The sequence below is a fragment of the Haemaphysalis longicornis genome, unplaced genomic scaffold, assembly GCF_048455015.1.
Source record: "Haemaphysalis longicornis isolate Haplotype H1 unplaced genomic scaffold, Haemaphysalis longicornis Haplotype H1 scaffold_10, whole genome shotgun sequence".
In the NCBI taxonomy this organism is placed as follows: Eukaryota; Metazoa; Arthropoda; class Arachnida; order Ixodida; family Ixodidae; genus Haemaphysalis; species Haemaphysalis longicornis.
The window spans coordinates 86,364,789-86,387,456 of record NW_027526204.1 but is presented as its reverse complement, the minus strand read 5'-3'; the positions used below and the strand labels follow the sequence as shown (position 1 = coordinate 86,387,456).

The window sequence follows — 22,668 nt, the reverse complement described above, 5'->3', positions numbered from 1 at the left end:
GCACAGCTGGGCACGTATGACATCATAGGTTCTGTTGCGGGAAATGAGCCAGTGGGTCGCATGGTCATTCCCTTTTTTCCCGATTATTCAGCTTATTTGAGCGAAGTTTACGTTGAAAGTGGTGTCAGTATGATATTCCAACGAGGCAATCTTTGGAATGAACCAAATGATTGTTTAGTCTGCATGGCCCATTTAAACTCCTCTCCACCGCCGCCGCCTCTTTCCCTGGTTGTCTAGACTGCTCGCCGCGCGCAGCGTCTTCCTCCACCCTGCCTTTGCGCAATGCCGCGCTATCCTCGACGGCCACCTGTGCGGCACGCTGGAGCCTGCGCTGTGATTGGCTTAGCCGCCCTATAGTAAAGCGTCATTGTCTCTGCCCACCAATCGTGTGTGTCCTTACTCTGTGACGTGGAGATAGGGCTACGTTCCTCATATTTCAGTATAGCAAACCCCCAGTATAGCTGAACCCCAACATTGAAAATCCAACCAGACCACAATCTTTGCTGGAATTCCCCCTTGCCAGGGTAAAAGGGCTCTGTTTTTTTATCAGAACTATCCCAAAACAAATTACACGGGAAATAATTTAGAATCAATTGTAAGGAAGTGACGTGTATGTCTTTATGCGGTCAATATAGTAAGTTGCTATACATAATTCAGTACAGTTATGCAGCCGTACAGCTTCGCTGGTTTTCCACCCTGGCAGAATATATATACGCCTCGAGATTCGCGATCGCTGCGCCGCCTGCCGCCGCTTCTCCGCGGTGTTGACGGGATTTGCGCTGCGTGGCTGATAGGGGCTCGTACAGTGTTTTGGTTCTGTTTCGCTTCTTTTCGCCTTTCCGCGCCCCCAAAAAAACTTGTTATGGTGACGTCTATAGGCAAAGAGTACGTTTAGGTCACTTAAAAAGCAGCTGCATCTTCGTAGAGTACGCGATCGCCTGCAAGAGCTACCCGGGGACGCGGTTCTGCGCGCTTCGTCGCCGCTCTTCCAGGCGTCGGCGACGGTAGCACCATATCACCCATGTCACCTCCAAAACATCAGGCACAAATGAATTCTACTCTCGCCTCGTTTAGACCTGATACTGGCACAATGAGAGGCTGGCTTTATTTTGCAGCGTGGACAACGAATGCGGCTTCGTTTCGAATATATACATCGCAGAAAAATATGTTTCGAGGATGTGATTACCAACCCCGGACAATAACTTATGCCTTTTATAACATATAAACCTTGCGAAAATATTAAGTATATTCCAAGCCTGTGCGTCGTTAAATATGTGCCCACACACGCCATAGAGCAAGAACCAAGGCAAGTTAATGAAACCACGGAAAAATAAATGCTGTGCAAGTGCGGTATTAAGAAACATAATAGCTCAAACGGAAATGAAAAAAAAAAAACACAGTGCAGCTTCTGACATGCTAAAGACGTTCGTCGAAACTAAAGGCAGGTAGGGTTCCCTAGACCAACTATACCCGAAATGCACTGCTATTTCGCGAGACATCGGGGGGGGGGGGGGGGGGGGACGCTGTGTACAAATGCGGAACGGAATCAAGCAATGAACGTTTTAGTAATCATACACACAAATCTCGCGCTCACTTTCCTTTTGTTTTTCTACTTCAACGAACAGCTGATCGTACGGCGGACGCATTTTTGGAAGTATACAGGGTAGGCTGTTCAACAAGCGATGAAAGGTGTCGTTCGAAGAGTGTGGTATGTGATAAGGCCCTGTGATTTCAGTTTCTGCTTTGTTCTGCAGGTTCCCTGTGCCATATGACGATATTTCGAAGAAGGGTTATAGTCGCGGACGCGGATTATATTCTAAGCCCGTATCCACGCTGCTCGCAGAGGATATATGTAGCAGATGAATGTTTGCGGGCGCTCAGCTCACGACATGACGGCTCCGACGTCGTGTGCTGATCCCCGAGTATAATTATGCATTGTCTATCATATTTTGTTGAATATTCCCGAAATTAAAACAGACTGGCTTGTAAATGGTGGTGATCAATATGTGAGGTATAATATTGGCAAACGTAACTGGCGTTCTGTCAGGTATGAGTGCTCCGCTGATTGCGCACAAAACCGATTTAAATCGTAGTGTATAGCCGTAGCATGGACATCTGAGGACCCGCTGGTTACGTGAGACACTGCTGGTAAATTCAGGTCAGTGTAACTACAATCGGCTCAATCATGCGGCGGTTCCGCGACGCTGGCCTGTGACACACACCTGGTGCTTATACAGACCAAATATACCACACAAAGATTGCGTCAAACATTTATACTCTCGTAAACACACTGCCATTTGCGAACAGAGTGACTGCTCCACATAAACATGGATTTCAAACGCCCGCAAGCGGTAAATCTCAGTCGCGAACGTGCCGCAAAAGCAGCGGCGGCACTGCGGAGCGGGACGCGGACTCCCGCGCCTGCTTTCGAAACGGGCCGCTAGGGGGATTTCAGTGGCGCCCCTACAGGCCGCGCTCGAGGCGTATAGCGGAAGGACTGCGTACTTTTTCTAACCATGGCACCACAAAGCGCTTCTTTGAAGTTGCAGTGTCGTACTGAAACACAGCACGTACTGGTATCTGAAATAGCGGAGGAGTTTTGCAAGACGACGATCAGTCCCGGACTGCCCGAAGAGTACCCGGGACGCCAACCCGGTATTTGTTTTTAACGACGATAAGCCTTTTCGGGGCTACGCTAACGCGACGATGTAGGTCTGTCTGTCTGTCACTTGATTCAACTACTTTGTGCGCGGCCAAAAAATTGGCCCCGTAATGTTTGCTTCGCCGTAAAAGAACTGTCACCACGGTTCATAAGTACATGCCACATTATTCAGCACCAAGAAAACCTCGTGCATATTTGAGGCAAAATATAACTACATAACCGAAAATACCAGCGTTATTTTAATTAAGAATACACGTAATATTGGTTCTAACGACCGCAGATTAAAAAAAAAAACGCTTTAGAACCTGCGTCGAAGAAAGGCGAGATGCACGCTGTTGGATTGGATTGGATTTGGATTGAATTAGATTAAATTGGATTGTTCTAATCCAATTCAATTGGAGTACGGGTGTGTAGAGAATTGGGTCCGCCCATTCGCCGGTCTGTGCATTCCAGAGGAGTGACGTCATAGCCGCGGCAGACGCACTGGCGCCGGCGCGTGCTGTGCTCCTCCGTTGCGCAGTAGCCAAGTCTGCGCTGCGCCGGGGCCGCTTCACAGTCGCTTCGCGTGGCTCCTGGAGAGCCGTGCTGCGCATGCGCGAGAAGCAGTGACTGGACTGGACTGGACTGGACTGGATTCGTTTAGACTGGACTGGGCCGGAGTGGACTGGATTGGATTGGAAATCGTTTTAGCAGCAGCAAGCATTATAATCAGCTAATCCTAGACAACCAGGAAACCTAAGAATAACCAGCTGAACCATAGCTCACGCTGCGTATATCCATGCATAGCCAGGCTATATGCCACTGCTAATGTTTTTATTTAAATTGCGCAAACCTCGAGTGCATTCATTGGGGGAGGAGCAAGGGGGGACGGGAAGAGCATGAGCGGTGGGAAGGGAAAAGAGGAGAGGAGGTTACGTCACAAGGGCGACAGAAGACTGCCTTCTTTCGACGACGCTAGCAGCCAAGGAAGCAGATACGCCGCCGATTTGGTATTCCAAAGGCGCCAACGTCTTGAGCAGAGCCCTCAGACTGCCCGCGGACTCTCGAGAATCGGTAAATCGAAGAGGCCCACTGTTACCTACGCAAGTTATTTACGCACGTGCGCCAGTGTGTGTATGCGGAGCGTCTGACGCGCGGTGAAGATCAGAACGAAGCGTAAATAAATCCCGAGTGATTCATTGCGCCCAGGTCAAAGCGGCGCACTGTACAAGAGGAGGAGCGCGCAGACAAAACGTTCGTTGCGTAAGCGCGAGGCACGCAAGACACGGAGCTCTCCTGTCACTAACCACACAGCTTCCGTCTTCCCATTAGCATTCGGAGAGATATAGCGCAGGGACGCAGTCTTCGCATTCCTTCAGTTTCCCTTAGCGTGCACACGCCACCGATGTACGAAAGAGGAAAGTACGAACGGATGATGAAAAAGAAAATAACTCCGGGCGTTGATGGAGTCGTAAATTGACGACGGCATTGTTTTAAATAACCGAGTGAAAGACAAAGGGGGAAATTAAAAAAAGTGTCCAGCAAACGAAAGTTTATTTGTTCTTCAACGTCCGTAGCGTACTTAGGATTCCATTTTGGGAGGGAGGGAGGGAGGGAGGGGGGCTTCTTAAGATGGAAAGGGAAATCGTGAAAGGCAAAAAAAGTAAGAAAACCAAGAAAATAAAAAAAAATAAAAAGCAAAATCAAGGAATTTACACAAATGCAAATGAAAAGGCCCGTTGGTTTCCATGGACCCGTGCAGGCCTGAAGGAAGGAAGGAAGGAAGGAAGGAAGGAAGGAAGGAAGGAAGGAACATTGAAGCGAGCACAGGTGCTTTGAAATGGGGAGTCGCCTCTTACAGCCCAGAGGAGTACGATTTATCCAAACTTGTTCTTCAGCGAGTTAGTTTATTATCAAGGTGAAAATACTAGAGCGTTATACAGACGCTGGCGAAGAGATAACGAACGGCATATAGGGTTGCGTGCTTATGACGTTCGTTTTTCTCTTCTTCCACGTCTGTTTAGAGCCCCTATTCATTTTTCACCCAAGCGGAGTAGTCTCGGAAGCGGAACTTGGAAGGGCCGGAGCTTGGGAGCCCGAGTTCTGCTGAACAGGTGTCCGGAAATGACTGATAGAGGCAGGTAACCGAGCCAGGGCAGTGTGGAAGTCAATTCCCTCTGCAGCGATGCTGAACGCCTGAGTACACGGCCGCCTTCCCCGCCGCTCGTATAAATTACCGCCGAAAAGTTACCTTTTAAAATGTCACGCGTGCATGGAGAGGACTTCAGCCTCCTGTAGCTTTCGGTTTCTCCAACTTCGCAGTTATTGTGCAATCCATGATGCGCCCTTCTTTCTTTCTTTGTTCCTTTGTTTCTTTTCTTCCGTTTCGTCTTTCTTTCTGTTCCTTCCTTCCTTTCTTTCTTTCCTTTCCTTCCTTGCTTCCATTCTTACGTTCCATTCTTCCTTCATTTCTTTCTTTCTTTCCTTTCCTTTCCTTCCGCGCTCCCTTTCTTTCCTTCCTTCCTTGCTTTTTTCCTTCCTTTCTTTCTTTCCTTACTTTCTTCCTTCCCCCTTTTCTTTCCTTTCTTTCTTCCTTCTGATTAGTACACGATTAAAAGTACAATTCACGACCTACTAAATTTGGTGCAGAGCAACACCCTTCAAGAGGTCGCTTGCTCAAGACGGCGGAACTTCTCAAGCGAAGCCTATATTGCTAGGTTTATGTGCATTAACCCTTTTTACGTGCGCGGAAACGCCTTGATGCAATGCCAACTTTATCGCGAATGCTCAACAGCAAGCGGCTGCATGTGTCTTCCTTAGAGATGACCTTAGAAATAGAATTGTCACATATTTTCCACCTAAATTCTGGGTCCCCTGTACGTCGTGCGCTAAAAGGCTTCGTTGGCCACCCACCTTCAAAGAGTGGAATGGCTCATGATTTTTTTTTTCCGGACTCGATTACCTTTCTTCGAGTCGCTCCTCGTCATCTTTGAACTTTTTTTTTAAACTCTTCAGCGCCTGCGACCAGCGGATGTGACGGCGCGTAGGCGCGCGTCTGCGTTCCTGCAATATCACGACTCTCTCGATGCGGCCAGGGCGCATGACTTCAAAGGAAGAGGCCTTCCGCCACTTTCACTAGCAATAAATATCGCTCCTCACTGGGAACGGGGGCACGTCTTCCACAAAATGTCAATCCATCGCCCAAAAATGAATTTAATAAATTGAACTAACGCCTCGTCATATCGTCTCCCGCGCTCACTTCGGACCTCCGGCGTTCTTTGAACCATACTTCCAGTTCTTTTCCACGAGCACAATGTCAGGCACTTTAAATAAATCCTAAGGGTCTTCCCGCGGTCAAATATATCGAATTTGGCCATTACCACTGACACTAGGGGTCACTGGCTGGCCTTTGTGACGTTTGAGCGCTGCCTCTATGTTTCGCCGTAGTCTGAACAAGCGCGGACGCGTGATCGCATTAAAAACCGGTAAGAAAAAAAGAGAAAAAGAAACACTCGTGGTAATTCTATGGTCAGTCTAGTTACGTTCCGTATGAAAATTAACTATTAGGAAACGAAACTCCATAGAAAGATGCGCTGTATAATTATTAAATGCACGTTAGTATTGTGCAGGGGAAAGATGAATTCAGCTCAAAATATTTATCTTCTTTTTATGATTACGAAACGTCTTTTAAGGCTTGAATGGAGTTCATTAAGTTACTAAAGTCTGGTTTTTTTCAAACTGTACGAGGTTGTAGATCGTCTTTTATGGCCCCTTTAAAGTGAGGCTGCTCACACTCGAAGCACATCCACTTTGAATATTGGATTTTGGAAATTTACTCTGACACATAGGGTCGATCGGGTTATTAACATAATGGAGGGGGGGGGGGTTGTAATTGATAAAATACGGCACATCGTTCACGGGCGATAGTCGTGACTAAGTGCTGTAGCGAGCAATCACAAACCAATGAATGCATTATCCTCAGTTAATTACAAAAGCTACAGGGATATTGACTGGAGAGCGTTACGGTAGTATATAGCAAGTTTTTCAGACCTCATTCGAACGATAACGCGAAAATGGCCACGTGCCGAAAATTGGGCGTGTGACGCAATGTTCCGCTAAAGAGAGACTGCTCACCGAATTTCAGCGACAGAGCTCACAAGTGTTTAATCTTTTGAACGTCGTTGTTCAACCGCCGTTTGCAGTGGTACTACCGCTGCCGCTTTGTGGTACAATGAATTCAAGCCGAATTCTGACGGCAAAAAGACGGACAGACGGCACGTGCCACAATCAAAAGCCACGCCCATTCAACCGGGCTTTTACCACGCCCAGGGCGCGCGCGCTTTTTCTAGTTTCTCGCGATAAGTACGGTCACCTTTTGTATGCGCGCAGGCAGAAATCCGTCAACAGCCTGTTCCGGCCGGCGGAACGAGTTTCTTTTCTTTCCCGTCTTTCACTCTTCTTGTTCGTGTCTTCCCCGAACAGTGTGCAGCGCGCCCAGCGATGGACCAACGAAAAACCCCAGCAGCACAGCGCGACAAGACGGAAACGAAGCGAACCAAACACAAAACGGAAAATATCGAGCCGCTGCGCCTGGTGACGTCGCAGCAAACGCCGGTGACGTCGCCAGGGCGCTCCGCAACGTCACGGTTAACGGCGCTCGCTCTTTTAGGAAAGTCTACTCATGGCGTCCGGTGTAGCGTGTTTAGCGGCGGCTTTTATTTAGGAGTACGGATTCATTTTTCGGTGTAATTCGACGCGGCGTCCCGTGCTTTCGACATGCCGCTGTTCGGCAAAAAGGATTCCCAACGAAAGAAGGACAAAGACAGTGTCAGTGTCGAGGAAAAATATGAGTTTAAGGATCTTCTCGGAACGTGAGTTTTTTTCGTGCTCGCTCGAAGGCTCCCCTGCCTCTGCTCGTTTTCTCGCCATCTCGAGCGCTTCGCTTTCGCTTCCTTGTCTGCAGTTTTGCATCTTCAGTGTGTGTGCGTCCGTTTGAAAGGAACGATAAGCTTTCGGGCGGGAAAGTCTCGCTTGCACGGGTCTGCAGCGCCCAGCGCACCGCGTTCGCGATGATGCGTCTGCCTCTCCAGCCGCTCCGGCAGCGGGCTGTGAAAACCCGCTCCCGCACCGCGCAGCCGGGCGGTCCTAGACGAAATCAAGCGCCCGATGTTCTGCTTCAAAATCGCCTCGCTGAGCTTTGCCACCGCATATACTATCCCGCCAGCACTGTTTGAGTCAATTTGGCATTTGGGGCCCGTCGCCCAGATCGCGCGGATACGCGCATTCGCCCGTGCGGTATCGCGGGCCGGCGCCAGCGAGTTGAGATGCTGCGTCGTGTCGCCGCTTTTCCTAACCCACGGCTCGTTTCCGACCGGTTGTTCTCTCGCAGCGTTTACGCCGTTGACTTGTTTGTTAGACTTAGTAAATATCGGTAGGGAAAAATATACAAATGTAGTGGCTGCAGGCGGTGATCTGTCAAGCTTGAAACCAGACTAGGTCGTGCTATGTGCGAAGAATTTCAAAGTCCGTGTGATTTAGATGAGATCACCGAATGAGCGAATCCGAGAAAGTAGCCGCGGGGTCTGGCTAATCTGGTTTGGCCCGAGAAAAAAAAAAAAAGAAAAAGCCGCGAGGATGCATGAAGGCGCCGGTCACTGTTTTCGTGCGCTGACGGGGAAACACGTACGCTAGTCGGATTATGTAACAACGCCGCTGCGGATATACGAACAGTTCTTATCATTCGACGCGTGCATCCGCGAGCTCCACCTTTTCTTTGTCTTCTATTTCACAATTCGGTAGCTTGCGGAGGCGTGCCATCGCCCCGGCGCCGTATTGCACCCGAATTGAGAAACGATCTACAGAATCGTCGAACCCAAGGCGAAACAGTCCGATGCGGATCCGCACAACGTAGGATTCCGCTGAAAGTACATCTGGTTTTCCGCGAATTAGCCTCAAAGCGACGGATTCTCCCAGCATATATCGGCTCCTAGAATTTTATGCTCGGGCCGGCAGAGATCCGGGCACGTTTCTCACGCTCACCAGGGAGAGAGCCGTCGCCTTGATCTTATCGCCGTGGCGTTTGACATTTACCGCTAGCGATGCGCGGCAACCTGTTCTGTTTCCCTTGGCAGCTGCGGAAACAGTGAAGACGCAATTTTCGAGCCCCGAATGCTCCGATTCGTGTTGTCTGTCAATTTTCGCGCGCGGCCCGCGGTTGCAGAAAATAGCGGCCGGGAAAACAAGGTCTTCACACCAACCCGGGTGCGAAATCTTGGCACATTGCACCGTGCGCGTGGTGCGCGAGCCCCCCGCAAAAACAACCTGGCTCCGGGAGCCTTGAAAGCTTGGGAAGCATGATCACCGCTGCCGCGGCCTTGGCTGACGAGAATGGCGCAGAACATTCACAAAAACGCGGCCTGACCCTGGAGATCCAGCGGCTTGAATGAGGGGAAGGTTGTGGGGGCAGGAAGGTGCTTTGGGTAACGTTCGATCCCCGAGCAGTTGTGTCATGAATTCATGCACAAAGGTGTCCGAGCTCTAGTCGTGTTGCATGCATGGACAGATTGTTTCTTTTTATCACCTCGAACATGTCAGCGCTTCGGGCAATGCTGAGAGTTGATTGGCAATTAAGTCTGCAGGGTTCGTAAATTTTCTCTTTATGCAATAATATATGTAATTGTGAAATTATAAGAAGCACGGCAGCACTGTAACAAAAAAAAAAGCGCAACTGCACGTCGGTTGTGGTTACTGGGAAATTCGGAATTTTTTTTTAACGACAATTCTTTTGTGGGCTACTGAAACCCAGAAATTTTGGTCTGTCTGTCTGTGACTCGATTCAGCCACCCGGCCAAAGTGAAACAAAATCTGCGCAACAGTTTTATATACCCACAGCCAAACCTAAACGTCTAAGTCCGGTGTCAACATTCATACTTGTGAACATTGTTGAACAAGACATTACGCAAACATAAGGCAGAACATCAATACATAAATAATATTTGCACCTAGTGTGACTTTATTAAAAAATTCATGGAGGCTTGGTTTTTGCGATAGGAAATGATTATACATCTACTGCAGAAAACCGTCGCCTGCTGTTGCCCGCGCTCCTGGCAGCATTTGAGAAATCACATGGCAACAGCAACAAAAGGTTCCACTAGATAGGTTCCACGTTCTGCTTGGAACGCACGTGGAGTAGGGCAATGTGGTTCTATAAACGATGAAGTAGGGTGCCTCGATTCATGCCCATCTCCGCCGTACGGCAGCGCTGGCATCGAGGCACCCGGCCTGGAGCAGTGGAAAGTGGTAAATTTAAATTGACTTGAGCAAACCTTTAGTGAGTTTACCTTGGGAAGAGCTCGACGGGAGAGGAACAGCATGAGAGGTGAGCTGGAAAGCAAAGGGGGGCACTTACTTGTCAAATGTTGGCAAAGACTATTGTCTTTTGTTGGCATTTGCAATGGAAGGAGCAGATACGTGGCCAATATTTTCTTTTTTTTTTGCGTGCATATGTGTGAGCTGTACCATTTGGCACAAGTAGCTTGAGTGTACGCGTGCGGTGCCGTCCCGTGTCCATTTCTGCCGAATCAGCCATATGAAACATTTTGAAAGAGGAACATCTTAAGCGCGTTGTGCTTATGTATTGCCTGTGAGAGGACAACAGCCTGAAGTTCTGGAAACTTACTTCGAAGTTGCTAAAAACTGTGAAAAGAAAGCAATAGAAAATTTTGACCACGAGTATTGGTCAAGGCATGCCGAATACAAACGGAATGAAACAGTGACGTATTCTTGTTTTGTTTTTCCGATTCACCTCTTTGCTGCACCAGTTTGCGCAGCCTTGTTTTCATTGTTTTCTTGCACTCGTAAGAACAAAAAAAAAATTGCTGTCCCTTCCTAACAAAAGCTGAGAAAAGCGTGAAAGCTAGAAGTGCATCCAGCCTTTGTTAGGAGTGCATCCAATCGATCGTCAAACTTTCAAAGACCCAAATCACAAACAAACAACGAACCCATATGACCATTTCTCGCGCACTAAGTAAACGCATCTACGAATGATCGAAATGTATACCAATACGTGGTTTATAAGATAAAGGTGTGCTATTGTACTCCTTATTCATGATTGATGCGCTTCTCTGATGGAGGTGGAAAGCAAAAACGCCCGTGTATACGAGATTTCGGCGCACGTCAAAGATCCCCAGGTGGTCCAAATTAATCCGAAGCCCTCCACTACATGTGCCTCATCGCGTCCGTTGCATCGGCGCGTTATTAAACCCTACAATCAATCAATCAATCATTCATGATTGATGCGGGTCCCCTTGATTGATCGAGGACTGTCCCCTTTTCGCGATTTTCAAGTAACAGTTTTCACACATGCACCGTGTGTCCAGAAATCTCACCAGAGCTTTTTGGTCCACCAACCGGTCTATGGGGAAATGCATTAGTTTCCTGACAGGACGCCATTGGCCCACTAAGAAAGCTTTCGCTTCAAAAACTGACATGCAACCATCACCCACAAGTCTCGTCTCTCAACACTGTGCCAAACCTTTGGGCAGTCGCGCTCTGCCAACAGTTCCCCGTTTTCGAAGCGACGCGCGTTACAAGGCAGGGAGGATGTTTTTCCAAAGCACTGCGAATGAAGCGAACCGACAGGGACACGCATTGAAACCGTGCCAACTCCTCGGCAGGATGACGGAGGGGCAAAACAAGCTCGTTCGTCTAGCGTTTTGCGCCCTCCCAGAGCTAAGGGGCGGATCAGTTTCTTTGAAGTCACCTGCGTGCATTCGTCCACCTCGTTATGTCGGGGAGCAACCCACGTGGTGGCTCGGTGGCTTTGGCGTCGTGCTGCTGAGGCCAAGGATGCGGGTTTGATCACGGCAGTGGTAGCTGCTTTTCACGTGGAGAGAAAAAAAAAAGCAAAAATGGAGATTTCAGTGCACGTTAAAAATCCCCAGGTGGTCAAAATTAATCCGGAACCCTCCACTATGGTGTGTGTCATAGCCCAGCTGGGAATTCGGCACTTTAAACCCAAAATCTGCTTTTCTTTTTGTTTTTTTTTTACTTTGAGGTTTTTCTGGTGTGGGCGAAAAAAAAAAACAAAAAAAAATGAAAATTTGGCGCATGGTAAACATCCTCGGGTGGTTGAAATTGATTGATTGATCTATCTATCTATCTATTGATTGATTGATTGATTGATTGTAGGGTTTAACGCACCGACGCTGCACAGGCGATGAGGTGCGCCGTAGTGAAGGGCTCCGGATTAATTTTGACCACCTGGGGATCTTTAATGTGCGCCGAAATCTCCAACACACTGGCTTTTTTTGCTAGGTCGTTGAAATTAATCCTGGGCCCTCCACTATGGTGGACTTCACAGCCAAAGTGTAGCTTTAGCGGGACAATACCCGTAATTTTCAGTAGAAGAAGGTACTTGGTTTCATCTTCAAATTCGGTGCGTTTCGTTTTGTGTCTTTGTGTAGAAAGTATTACATGGAAACGTATGAATTTCGTTTATCTAGCCAGTTGCTGAATAATTTTGCGTAATTTCGTGTCAGAGGCTACGGAATTTAAGTGTGCGTGTGCAAACAGTGTGAGTGAGTTCGTTTTGCAGAACACATTGCAGGGGACTCTCCAGATCACATTCCTGTGGAACTCACTAATTCATGACACACGGGCTTAAAAAGCATCGTGTACCGGTACAAAAAGTTGTACAGATACTTGAAAATGTTCTTAACGGCCTGTAGTTTGCTTATTTTGAGAAATATATCACTTATTTACTGAAATAAAAAGTAAACAAGAAACACATTGGGGTGTATCTGGTTTCCACTACATGGCACGAGCTGTCAAGCAAGCGAGTTTTATTTCTTTATTTCATTAAGGGAGTGATGTATTTCTAAATAAGCGAACTAAGCCATTTGGAACATTTTCATAGACCTGCAAAGCTTTTCGTATAGTTGCACAATGGTTTTTAAGCACGAGGGTCATGAAATAGTCAGTCCCTTACGAATGTTATTAGGCGAGTGTGCCTTAATTGTCAACTGTGGCACAGATGTTATTTCTAGCAGAGGCAATGCAGAATAGAAAATCTGGTGTATGCAAGGTTTCAGTGCTTGTTGACGTACATGAGGGGCTCTGAATTAGGATGGATCACACACTGCATATGTGAAATGTTTTTTTCAGCAATGGTCGTCAGTTCATTTTTTTGCAAAAAAACCTTTTTTTTGTTGTTGTTGTTGTGTGTCTATGCATTCGTCGAAATTCTGGCACAATTGTTGGCAAAAATGCTTTTGCTAAAGCAAAGCTAAAGCTTTGAAGGTTTCCTACCTTTATGCAGTGTGGCTGAATTTGTCTAGTTCGATCTTGAAGTAATTATTTGAATTTGAGGCAGAGTTCGCAAGGTGCAAAGTATATGCGAACTCGCGTACATTTTGGTGCACGTCAAAGTTACACTGCGTCAAAGTTACACTGGTCAAAGTTACTCTGCGCCAAAGTTACACTGGCGAATCGAATGATTTGCTTGTGGCTTTGGAAAGGAACTTGCCTTTCTTGATTTACTGGCCTGGGCACAAACCCCTTCAATTTGTTGCATGCAGCGACTTGAATGCTGCGCTTGTGGGAGACAGAGCCGTCGCAGTCAGATCACCAGTTTCCCAGAATGCTCTCCACGGTGAAATCAAGCTTTCCTCGAAATTTTAGTGTATGTGCAACATCATGCATCAGGGGAACTGGGTACATACTGCTTGAATCTCGGAATGGGAGCATGTTTCGCAAATGAGCATTCAAGAGCACGTGCGCTGGTTAAAGTTGCATCTCTAACACAAAAATAAGCTGTCAAAGTCAGGCCTGACTTGTTTGTGCTGGCTAAATGTTGCATTCGAGGCTTAACCTTAAGAGAAATCATAATTCCACAAATCTGATAATGTAGACGCTATGAACATTAGTAGTGACACGAGGAGAAACAAAAAAAAAAAAAATCTGCCATTCCTTCTTAAGACAGGTGAAAGAAGTGCGAAGGCAACTATTTTTTTCAAACTAAGTAAATGCATCTACGAACAACCTAAATGTATAGTGATGCATGATTTATGAGGTAAAGGTATATTGCTGGAGAGGCAGTTTTCCAGGAGTGATTTCAACCGTCTTGTATCAAAATATCAAGGCCCTAGGACCTTTCTTTTTATTTTTTTATGCAAGCTTTTCAGTCGGCCAACCAGTGTGTGGGGAAATGCCTTAGTTTTTTCACTGGACGCGATCGGTCCCACTAAGAAAGCTTTCGCTTTAAAACATTCCTCTGTTTGAGTGTCAAGACGCCTAACCTCACTGTAGATTGCTTGGTTCAGTGTGTGCAGATGTTCATAAAGGCTGCTGGGTGGAACATATTAGACATTCTGAATCGCAGTGTTGTTGACAATGTGTTATTGCAATGACGTGAAGTGAAAGAAAGAAATGCAAATGTGGGCAGTTGTGTAGTGGTGATAAGAAACCTTGCCTGGCGCAGGTATTTTCTTTCGTACACTGAGTCGTACCAGTAGCATGCTGACTGCTTAGAATTTTCGCAATGCAAGAACGTTTGGCTCAGCACATGAAATTTTATTCGGGAGCTCTGCCTTGCGTTCTTGGACTGTGCGACCATACCAAGTAATCCGGATAATGGGGATGAACTTTCCCAAGACCCCAAACTCGTTGATTATTTGAAATGTAAATGTGTTTGTCTAGAGAACACAACAGTGCCCTCCTGTGATGTTCCATAATGGGGAGAAAAATTCCCGTTTCTACGTACATACATTCCTTATTTTAGTGCTTTTCTTCTCGGGTTCCTCAAGAATTCCCCGAAAACTTACCTGCATTCTCTGTTGGCAGCTGATAGATGTTTACATGGATTCCTGTTTGGTATGGGGCGTTAGCTGGCACCATTTATGTCTACTTTACGTAGCTTTCTGGACGCAGACGCCGTTCAGAGAATCAAGAGTTTCAGTGTGAACTAAATTCCACTGCGTCTGCCGTTCACCAGCACTCGACTATGCATTTCCCGTTTTGTAACAAACAGCATACTTACTTTGCATGCGGAAGCTCTAAGTTAAGTCTGCCTGTATGAAAAACAACAAGACATTGTTGGGTAATTAAGACTTTTTATTGACTTTTACTCTTCTATGAATGACCTAGCTCTTTCCCGTGGAGTATTCCTTCCTCTATGCTTTCTCCTCTTTTATTACCTGGATTGGAAGCAATCTGAGATGCTTGTGGCTTGCGGGAACACAACGGCGGATATTTGAACATATATCTGATTAACTGTTGAGGAAACCTTTTAAAAGAAAAATGTAATAAATGATGCGAGGTCCAATTTACTGACATTATTTTTTCTTTTTACTTCACGACTCCTAAAATTCCTTGCATCCATTAAAGATTCCTTTTTTTCTTTTTTGGCCAAAATTGCAGCCAAAAATTCTCTAAAAAAAGGAACGAAATTCCCCGAATGGAACATCACTCGTGCCTTCCTCTTCAAAGCTTAACCTTTCAAACGCAAGTTTAACCTTTCGAAAAGGATTCCTCAAAGCTGTGGCCTTTGCTTCAGTCTAGGTGTAAATTTTATCCGAAGGCAATAAATAAATAATCTTGCGCGGGTCAGGCGTTCTTTTGCGAAATTGTGCGAAAAGCAAATTTTCAATAAATTCAGGGAAAATGTATGCAGTTCTTCCTTCGTGTGCTTGACGTCTTTACAGCGCTTGTGCCGTCATTTCTTCAGCTCTTGTGGCTAATTATTTGCTGCGAAATGTCTGGCTCAGTCATTCTCCCTGTTACGAATACATCGAACTATAGTTCATCTCTCAAGCTAGCTGCAGCACTGTGGAGGCTACATTGTTGTCCCCCTCAGGGCGCCTAACTCACCACGAAGGAAGTGACAAAAGGCGCCGGGGCCGTGCGGTGCCACTTGCCGAGAGGGGAGAAGGGAGTGTCCTTTCAGGACGCCCTTCACGGCGGATTAGGCGCCCTCAGTGCTCGCACTATTGATAACAATGTAGCCTCCACAGTGCTGCAGCTAGCTTGTGAGATGAACTATAGACAAATCAGGGGCGTTACCTTAGGTGCAACTTTGACAAGCTGTCAGTACGCCGCAAGTATGCAAAATAAGGTCCCGGGTGTACACTGAAAACACCTCTGGTGTAACCAAGAGAACATGCTTTCCTGGTTATGAAAAGATGTTGGGGAAACCATGCCCAGAAGCTTTATATTTGGAGTTAAAGCAGATTAATTTGATAATTGGCTGTATATTCGTGCTAGCTAGTTCACTGTACATTCAGAGGTAAAGGAAAGTAATTTGGTAACTTAGTGCAAGTTGAGATTTTTAAAAAATGTATTTATTTGTAGATACTGCGATTTTTATGCAAAATCTTGGAAGGGTGGGTGCATCATTGTCACAAGTACAGGGGACCCCTTTAAGGTGAACTCGGTTAAGACGACCACTATGGTTAAGACAAACAACATTTTTGCTCTCTTGTAACGTCCACAGTGTAATGCTTGTAGCGCTTAAAACGAATGTCTGATAATACAAGCAAATTTTTTTGGTCCCTTCAAGTTTGTCGGTAGGGGCGTCTACTGTACATAAAATGACACGCAATTAAACAGAAACATAGATGACCGCAGGAAAACAAAAATCAAGCAAAGTGCAACTCGAATAAGGACAGTGAGCTTTGTGAAACGACGCCATTCGCAAGGCCGTTCCACTCTAAAAATAATATTTGAAACAGTTATTTGAAACAGTCATGAGCGAATGTCATTTTCTGGTAGAATAACCTGAAGAATATGATAAAATATGCGAAGTGTCCTTGTGGTAGGGACCTTTGACTAAACACAGAAAAAGAAATTTTAAGGGACAGGCGCAATTACTTTCAGAAACTGATTGGAACCCGCTTTAAAGTTAAAGTGAAGTAATTTAATTTCTGCTTTAATTTGCAGTGCATTTAATTTGTTTGCATAGGTGCGGCAGCGTATTGCCTTCTCGCTAACCTTTTAACTACCAGATTGTTTTCCCTGAAACAATTGGAATATCTGATTTTATTGTTTCTGTGGTGGTTGTTTGGAGCTGTTTCTCCTAAGGGAGCACAAAGGTATCATTTTTGTTTCCAGTCACAATGTGTTGATCTTCCAAACACAGCTCGGATAAAAAAAATTTCCGACAATACTACCAGACACAGCTGTGGGTGTATATCGGTAGTGCTCATTTTTGGTCGATAAAAGGCTTAAGCAATGGAGACAAAATATGACCTTGTCCAATTTCAAACAACTAGCCTTTGATAACTCGCGCATGTCAATTCCAGCCATGACAGATGTGTTTTTAACAAAAAGAAAACCACAGAAGTTTTTAAACATGTTGCACTGCAGTGACGTAATAATATAGCAGGTACATATGCATATATGTATACAAGAGTATCAGTGTCTTGTATACAATATATACAAGACACTGTTACAAGAGACACTTGGTTATAAGAGACATTTGAATGAAATAGGTTTGGTTGGTTTCCCTATGTTCACCATGTTAGCAACATCGCATACAAGAGACCTTGGTTTCAAGAGACACGTTTCTTGGTTCCCTTGAGTGTCTCTTGTAGCGAGGTTTTACTGTATGACTTAAAAGAGGCCAGCGCTAAAAATGCAGTTATCACTGTGTTAATTAACTGCGCGTTAGTATACAAGCGATGCGATCGAACTGTACTAGAGGCTGTGGGAAAACCGCATCTCGGCTTGTAGTGGCGCCGAAGAAAAGAGACGCAAAACCTGGCACTAATTTCAACAAGCGTCGTGTTCTTTTCCAAAAGACAAAGCAACAGGCACAGCACATGCTGCGTGCTGCACGTGCATTTCTTCTTCCTCGTCCCCTTGCGTGGCTCATTCGAACCACGTGACAGTTTAGCACGAGGTTCAAATACAATTCACAACAGAGTTTCTCGGCAGTGCACGCATAGGCCGGGTGCCACCAATCACGCGAGCAGGATTCTGTGACGTCGTAGAAACCTCGCCGGTAAGCGGCTGGGGGAGTCACCACTGCTGCGTATGCTTACCCTAATGTCTCGACTGTTTGTGACAAAGTTTGCGATGAAATGGGTGTCATTGTTGTTGGGATGGAGCAGTCCTTCCAACGAACCAAACGTGTATTTTGTCTTCGCGGCCCATTCCTCTTACTCGGGAGTGCAGTGTGACCGGCTGAACCCGCTTTCCCGCCGTTCTTTGGTGCGTTGCAGGGGGGCCTTCTCCCAGGTTGTGCTGGCGGAAAGCAAGGACACCCCGGGAGTCATGCATGCTATCAAATGTATCGACAAAAAGGCCCTCAAGGGGAAAGAGGACTCGCTGGAGAACGAAATCAAGGTCCTCAGAAGGTCTGTTGTAGAATGTTCACCCTCTCTCTCTCTCTCTCTCTCTCTCTCTCTCTCTCTCTCTCTCTCTCTCTCTCTCTCTCTCTCTCTCTCTCTCTCTCTCTCTCTCTCTCTCTCTCTCTCTCTCTCTCTCTAACCTTTCTCCCTCTCACTCAATCTCTCTCTGTCTCTCCCTCTCTCTCCGTCCTTTCTTTCTCTCTATGTCCTTTCTCCCTTTGACTCACTCTCTTCTTTCTCCCTCTCTCACTCTCTCTCTCTCTCTCTCTCTCTCTCTCTCTCCCCCTCGGTCTCTCCATGTTTTTCTGGCTTTAATTTCTAGCCAAGTTGCAACCTGAACACACATTCAGTGCTATGCTGCCCTGAGTAATGCCCTGAGTGACGTTTCTCAAGTATCATTTAGTGACGCAAGATGCGCTTCGTGGAAGGCGTTCATTGGAATGCTTGCGAGAGACTTGAGGGAGCTGTATGGAAGATGTTCTGTGGGTATCTTTTAGGTTATCTTTTATCCCTTTGCTGCTGTTGCAGAATTTTTCTGAAGGAAGAGAGTGTTGGAAGTTATCAAAAACGGTATCTTTGATGTTGGCAACAATGTCTGAAGGTGCCCCTAATGGGTGGCTTAGCCAAGAACTGCTTCAAGAAAGTTTGGAATTGCTTTTGTCTGTAGTATATACCGTGGTGGTTTGAAAGTAAGGTAATAAAGAAAAATGCACTGGTTAAAAACTACAATTAAATTGAAAATTTTTCCTTCACCAGCACATAATACCTGCTTACAAAGTTGGTAAATGCGAAATTCCAGTTTTTGCCAAAATGGTTGCCATTTCCCCCTGCCGCTTTTTGTTTTGTTTTGAAGTCTAGATGGCGCAGGAAAAAAAAATGAATGTGCGTAGGTATTGGTTGCTTCCCGCCGAATTCATTTTGAATGTGTTTAGACGGTTTCTTTCATTGTTAGTTTTTTGTTTCTTTCTTTTTTGGTTTGCTTGCAAGGTAAGGGGCACATTGCTTTCATGTCAGCCATTTTAGAGATATAATATCCTGAATAAAATAGCTTAAAAGTTGTAATTGACAGAAGTTATGTTTCCAACGCAACCAGGGATTAGGCTAATGAATGGCTGCGCCAGTGATGCCTATTTGCATTTTGGCTTGGTGCTCAATCCTATTTTAATGTTAAAATGGCTATGCTGATCATGATGACGTGTTGGGTATTTCTTGGAGGGCATAAGACACTCAAGGGGTAACCTATTTGGATTTTAGTTTGGTTCTTAATCTTATTTTAATGTTAAATCACATTGACAAAGCTGTTTTTGATGCGAAGTCCGGAGAAGTATGCGATTACCAGTGCGAAAATGTGTCGTAACCTATTAATTGTTAGCTCCCATTTTTCACCTCAAAGAATGAATGGTCATGCCCTGAAAATGAGGTAGGAAAAAAGAAACTACGATACGAAGCAGGAATTTACGAAGCCCTGTCAGCTACTGTTCTTCTCTGGGAAGTGTGTCTCAAGGCTTGAACTCTAAACTTTTTTGAAGCCCTTTGTGCAGTAAGACGTGTATCGAGTTAGGGGGCATACGTGCGTGTGATTGTGCGCGAAACAAAAGAGAGGGAGTTAGCAGGTGGTCTCGTGATTGATGATGCGTGACCAACGGTGGCAGCAGGTGATACGCACAAAAGCACTGTTTCATCTTTTGCCTTTGACGTTCAGCTGGGCTTTCCTTCATCAATAGCTTCGTAGCACAAAGCGTTTGAAACGAGAGACCACATATGTCGTTTGTGATGCCCTCTTTTGTTAGTGTGTATGTATGAATACAGGCTGTCAGAAAGATTCCTGTATGGTTCCTTTGAATAGAGTAATTATTCTCTTTAGCAGCCACGATTTGTCAATTCTTTGTGGGGATTGTCGCTCCACTCTACGGAGTTGACCTTGAATGTGTCAGTGACTATTATGTCGGGGAGAAAAAGAGTTTAACCGTGTTGCTTTGACATTTCAGTTCTTTACATAGGGCGTTTCTTGACTTTTTACACATTTGAATGATGAGGTATTTGCGACGGCATTATGCGATGCGATGCGTCTTGCTAGTGTGTACTAAGCGATTCTCTTGTCCCGCGCGATAAACTTTTTTCACCGCCGAATTACGATTGCGGTTATTCCTAAAGGGTTGTGTTGTGTGCCCATTCTTCTTTATTTCTTTTTTTTTTTTCCCAGGTTGAAACACCCAAACATAGTTCAGCTTCTGGAAACTTACGAGGACAAAAACAAGGTCTACCTCGTTATGGAACTGTAAGCCTCTCTTCACGTCGTAACCCAAGATTTGCTTCAATTGTCACGCGAATTTCCAAAGGGCTACCGAGAATTTGTGGCCTTTTGCACACTCTCCTTTGGCATCTCTACCCTTGCTTGCAAGTTTCTGGAATTTCTTAAAAGCTATTGTAGTGCCCGTCAGGTCCCCGACCTGGACAAACTAGACAAAGGCCCCCGTTCGTATGAATGGGGTCTTTGTCTAGTGATAGTTCCTACGGAATGGAAAAAATCTGAGAGGTTTGAGGGGTTACTTTTTCAACTTTTCCGTGCTGTTGACGTTGGCTGTAGGGGTAAATACCGCGCAATATCAGCAAACTCCCACCCTCCACCTAATTTCCTAATGTCCGACTTGTGCCACATAGTTTAAGCCTATTTCATGCTGACATGAACAGATTACAACCCTCTCCCCCCTGCCCTTTCATAATGGTCTCCTGTATTTCAGTATGGCTGGAATATATGAGGTGTATGGCAAGCTAAAACCTTCAGATTTTGATGGTTCAGCTTAGATCAGGAAAGCTAATTTCTTGTTTCTGCAGTTCAAGTTGTGCTTAATTGTGCAGATTCAGACTTGAGCGTCATTTTGTTCATACAGGTATCCCCTCCCCCTTAAGCTTTATTATCTTTATTTTTTTTTCTCTCCCATTCTTAAACACATTGCCATCACCTTATTGTATCCCAAGTGTAATTTTAGAGCTCACGTGCACGTGTGTAGTATTTACCAAGTTGAGGTCAAGCAGTCCTCGCTTTGACCTTGTAGTAATCGTCTTTGAGGAAGGCTTTTTGAGGAAGGTCTTTAAGGAAGCAAAATATGCCCCGAATGGCTTTTGCACTTTATGTAAACACCTCGCTGGCGAGTTGGTGCCAAATTGGGACCTTCTAAGGAAGGAAGTTTTTTTTCCTGGGTGTTTCCTCAAGTACTGTCGTGAGCACATCTATGGCCGTTGCTCTTACAGCAAAGCTGTTATAGGCTAGGTTCTGACCGAAACTGCGGGCATGGACAGGGTGCCTGGTAAAATTAAGTCTTGCAGAAAAGCCAACTTTGTGCTCCCCAATCTTGAAAAAAAAAAAATAATAATAATAAAAAATAAAATAAAAATTAAAAGGAAGAAAAAAAAACACTGCAATTGGCTGCGAAGATGGCTCTATCATTTCGCCGATTTTCAATTACTTGTCATATCGAGATAGTGCACAGTAAAGTTGTGAATGCTACAGAGTCCTAGGCAGTATGCTGATATGCTCAATTTCAAATTGCGAACAGCCCCGTCCTTCCTGGTCGTCCTTCTTCACATGGTAGAAGGGCGCTGAACTGTTCTTTTGTTGTCACTATTTTTGAGGCAATCGCTTTCCATCCCTCACCCACGCTATGGCAGAGTGACGGGCGGTGAGCTGTTTGACCGCATTGTGGAGAAAGGGAGCTACACGGAAAAGGACGCCAGCGACCTCATACGGCAGATTCTCGAAGCTGTAGACTACATGCACTCGCAAGGGGTGGTTCACAGGGACCTGAAGGCAAGCGCACTTCCCACTCTAACCTCCCTTTTTCCGCCTGTCTTTTTGCTGTGTTGGGTACTTGCACGTTCACGCCTGTAGTGCTACCTCTAATGCCTAGAAGCTCCGCCGGGGGCTCATCTTGCAAGAGAGCTCCATTGCTGGGGTATCATGAACAGCACGGAGTAAGGTGCACGGAGCATCTTACGTCCTGTGCATTTCTTCGTCCCCAACCTTCTCCTTAAAGGGGCCATTTAGACAAAACACAAGTTTGGTTCATTCGAAAGGTTGCCTTGTTAGAAACATGCTGACACCACATTTAATGCACAGTTCAACAAATAAGCTGCATAATTAGGAAAAAAGGGAATGGCCATGCGACCCACTAGCTCATTTCCTTCAACAGAACCTATGATGTCATACCAGCCAGCTCCGCGATTGGCTGATGCCAGAAAAAGCAAATGCAAAATTAGGCAGAGATTATAAGCTTGCCAAAAGAGCTATTTGCGCTTAAATTAGGGCACATTATTTTTGTAGCAGTAAGAATGGCGGGGCAAACAATGGAAGTTATGAAAGCACACTCAAACATAGAAGTACTGATGCATTCTGCCGTTGGTACTGCACGCACTATGCTTGGTTTAGCTGCATACTACTGCGGCTCTTTGGGGTTGTCTCAGACGACACTGGCCGATGGCGTAAGTGACATTCTCTTTTGTTACCATATTTGTTTAACATCATACCCCATGTTTCATGAAATGATTACTTTCTAACGTAACAAAAACAAGCCAGGTGCAAATATGGTCAAAACCAAAAGCAGAAAACGGCCAGCTGTGGTATGGTGGCACCATCTAAGTTGACTAACGGTAAACAAATCTCCGCCTCACACCAAGTTTAGC

General features: G+C 45.7%; 1 protein-coding gene across 1 annotated transcript in view; it reads left to right on the top strand.

Annotated features, from left to right (window-relative positions):
* The first annotated feature begins 7,293 nt into the window (after positions 1-7,293).
* Camki (Calcium/calmodulin-dependent protein kinase I) overlaps positions 7,294-22,668 on the top strand; it is a 50,885-nt gene continuing 35,510 nt past the window's right edge. The window contains exons 1-4 of the mRNA XM_077690047.1: positions 7,294-7,512; positions 17,860-17,994; positions 20,192-20,266; positions 21,658-21,796. Coding sequence (XP_077546173.1) covers positions 7,418-7,512; positions 17,860-17,994; positions 20,192-20,266; positions 21,658-21,796 — 444 coding nt within the window. The 5' untranslated portion in view covers positions 7,294-7,417. The remainder of the gene's footprint in view (positions 7,513-17,859; positions 17,995-20,191; positions 20,267-21,657; positions 21,797-22,668) is intronic.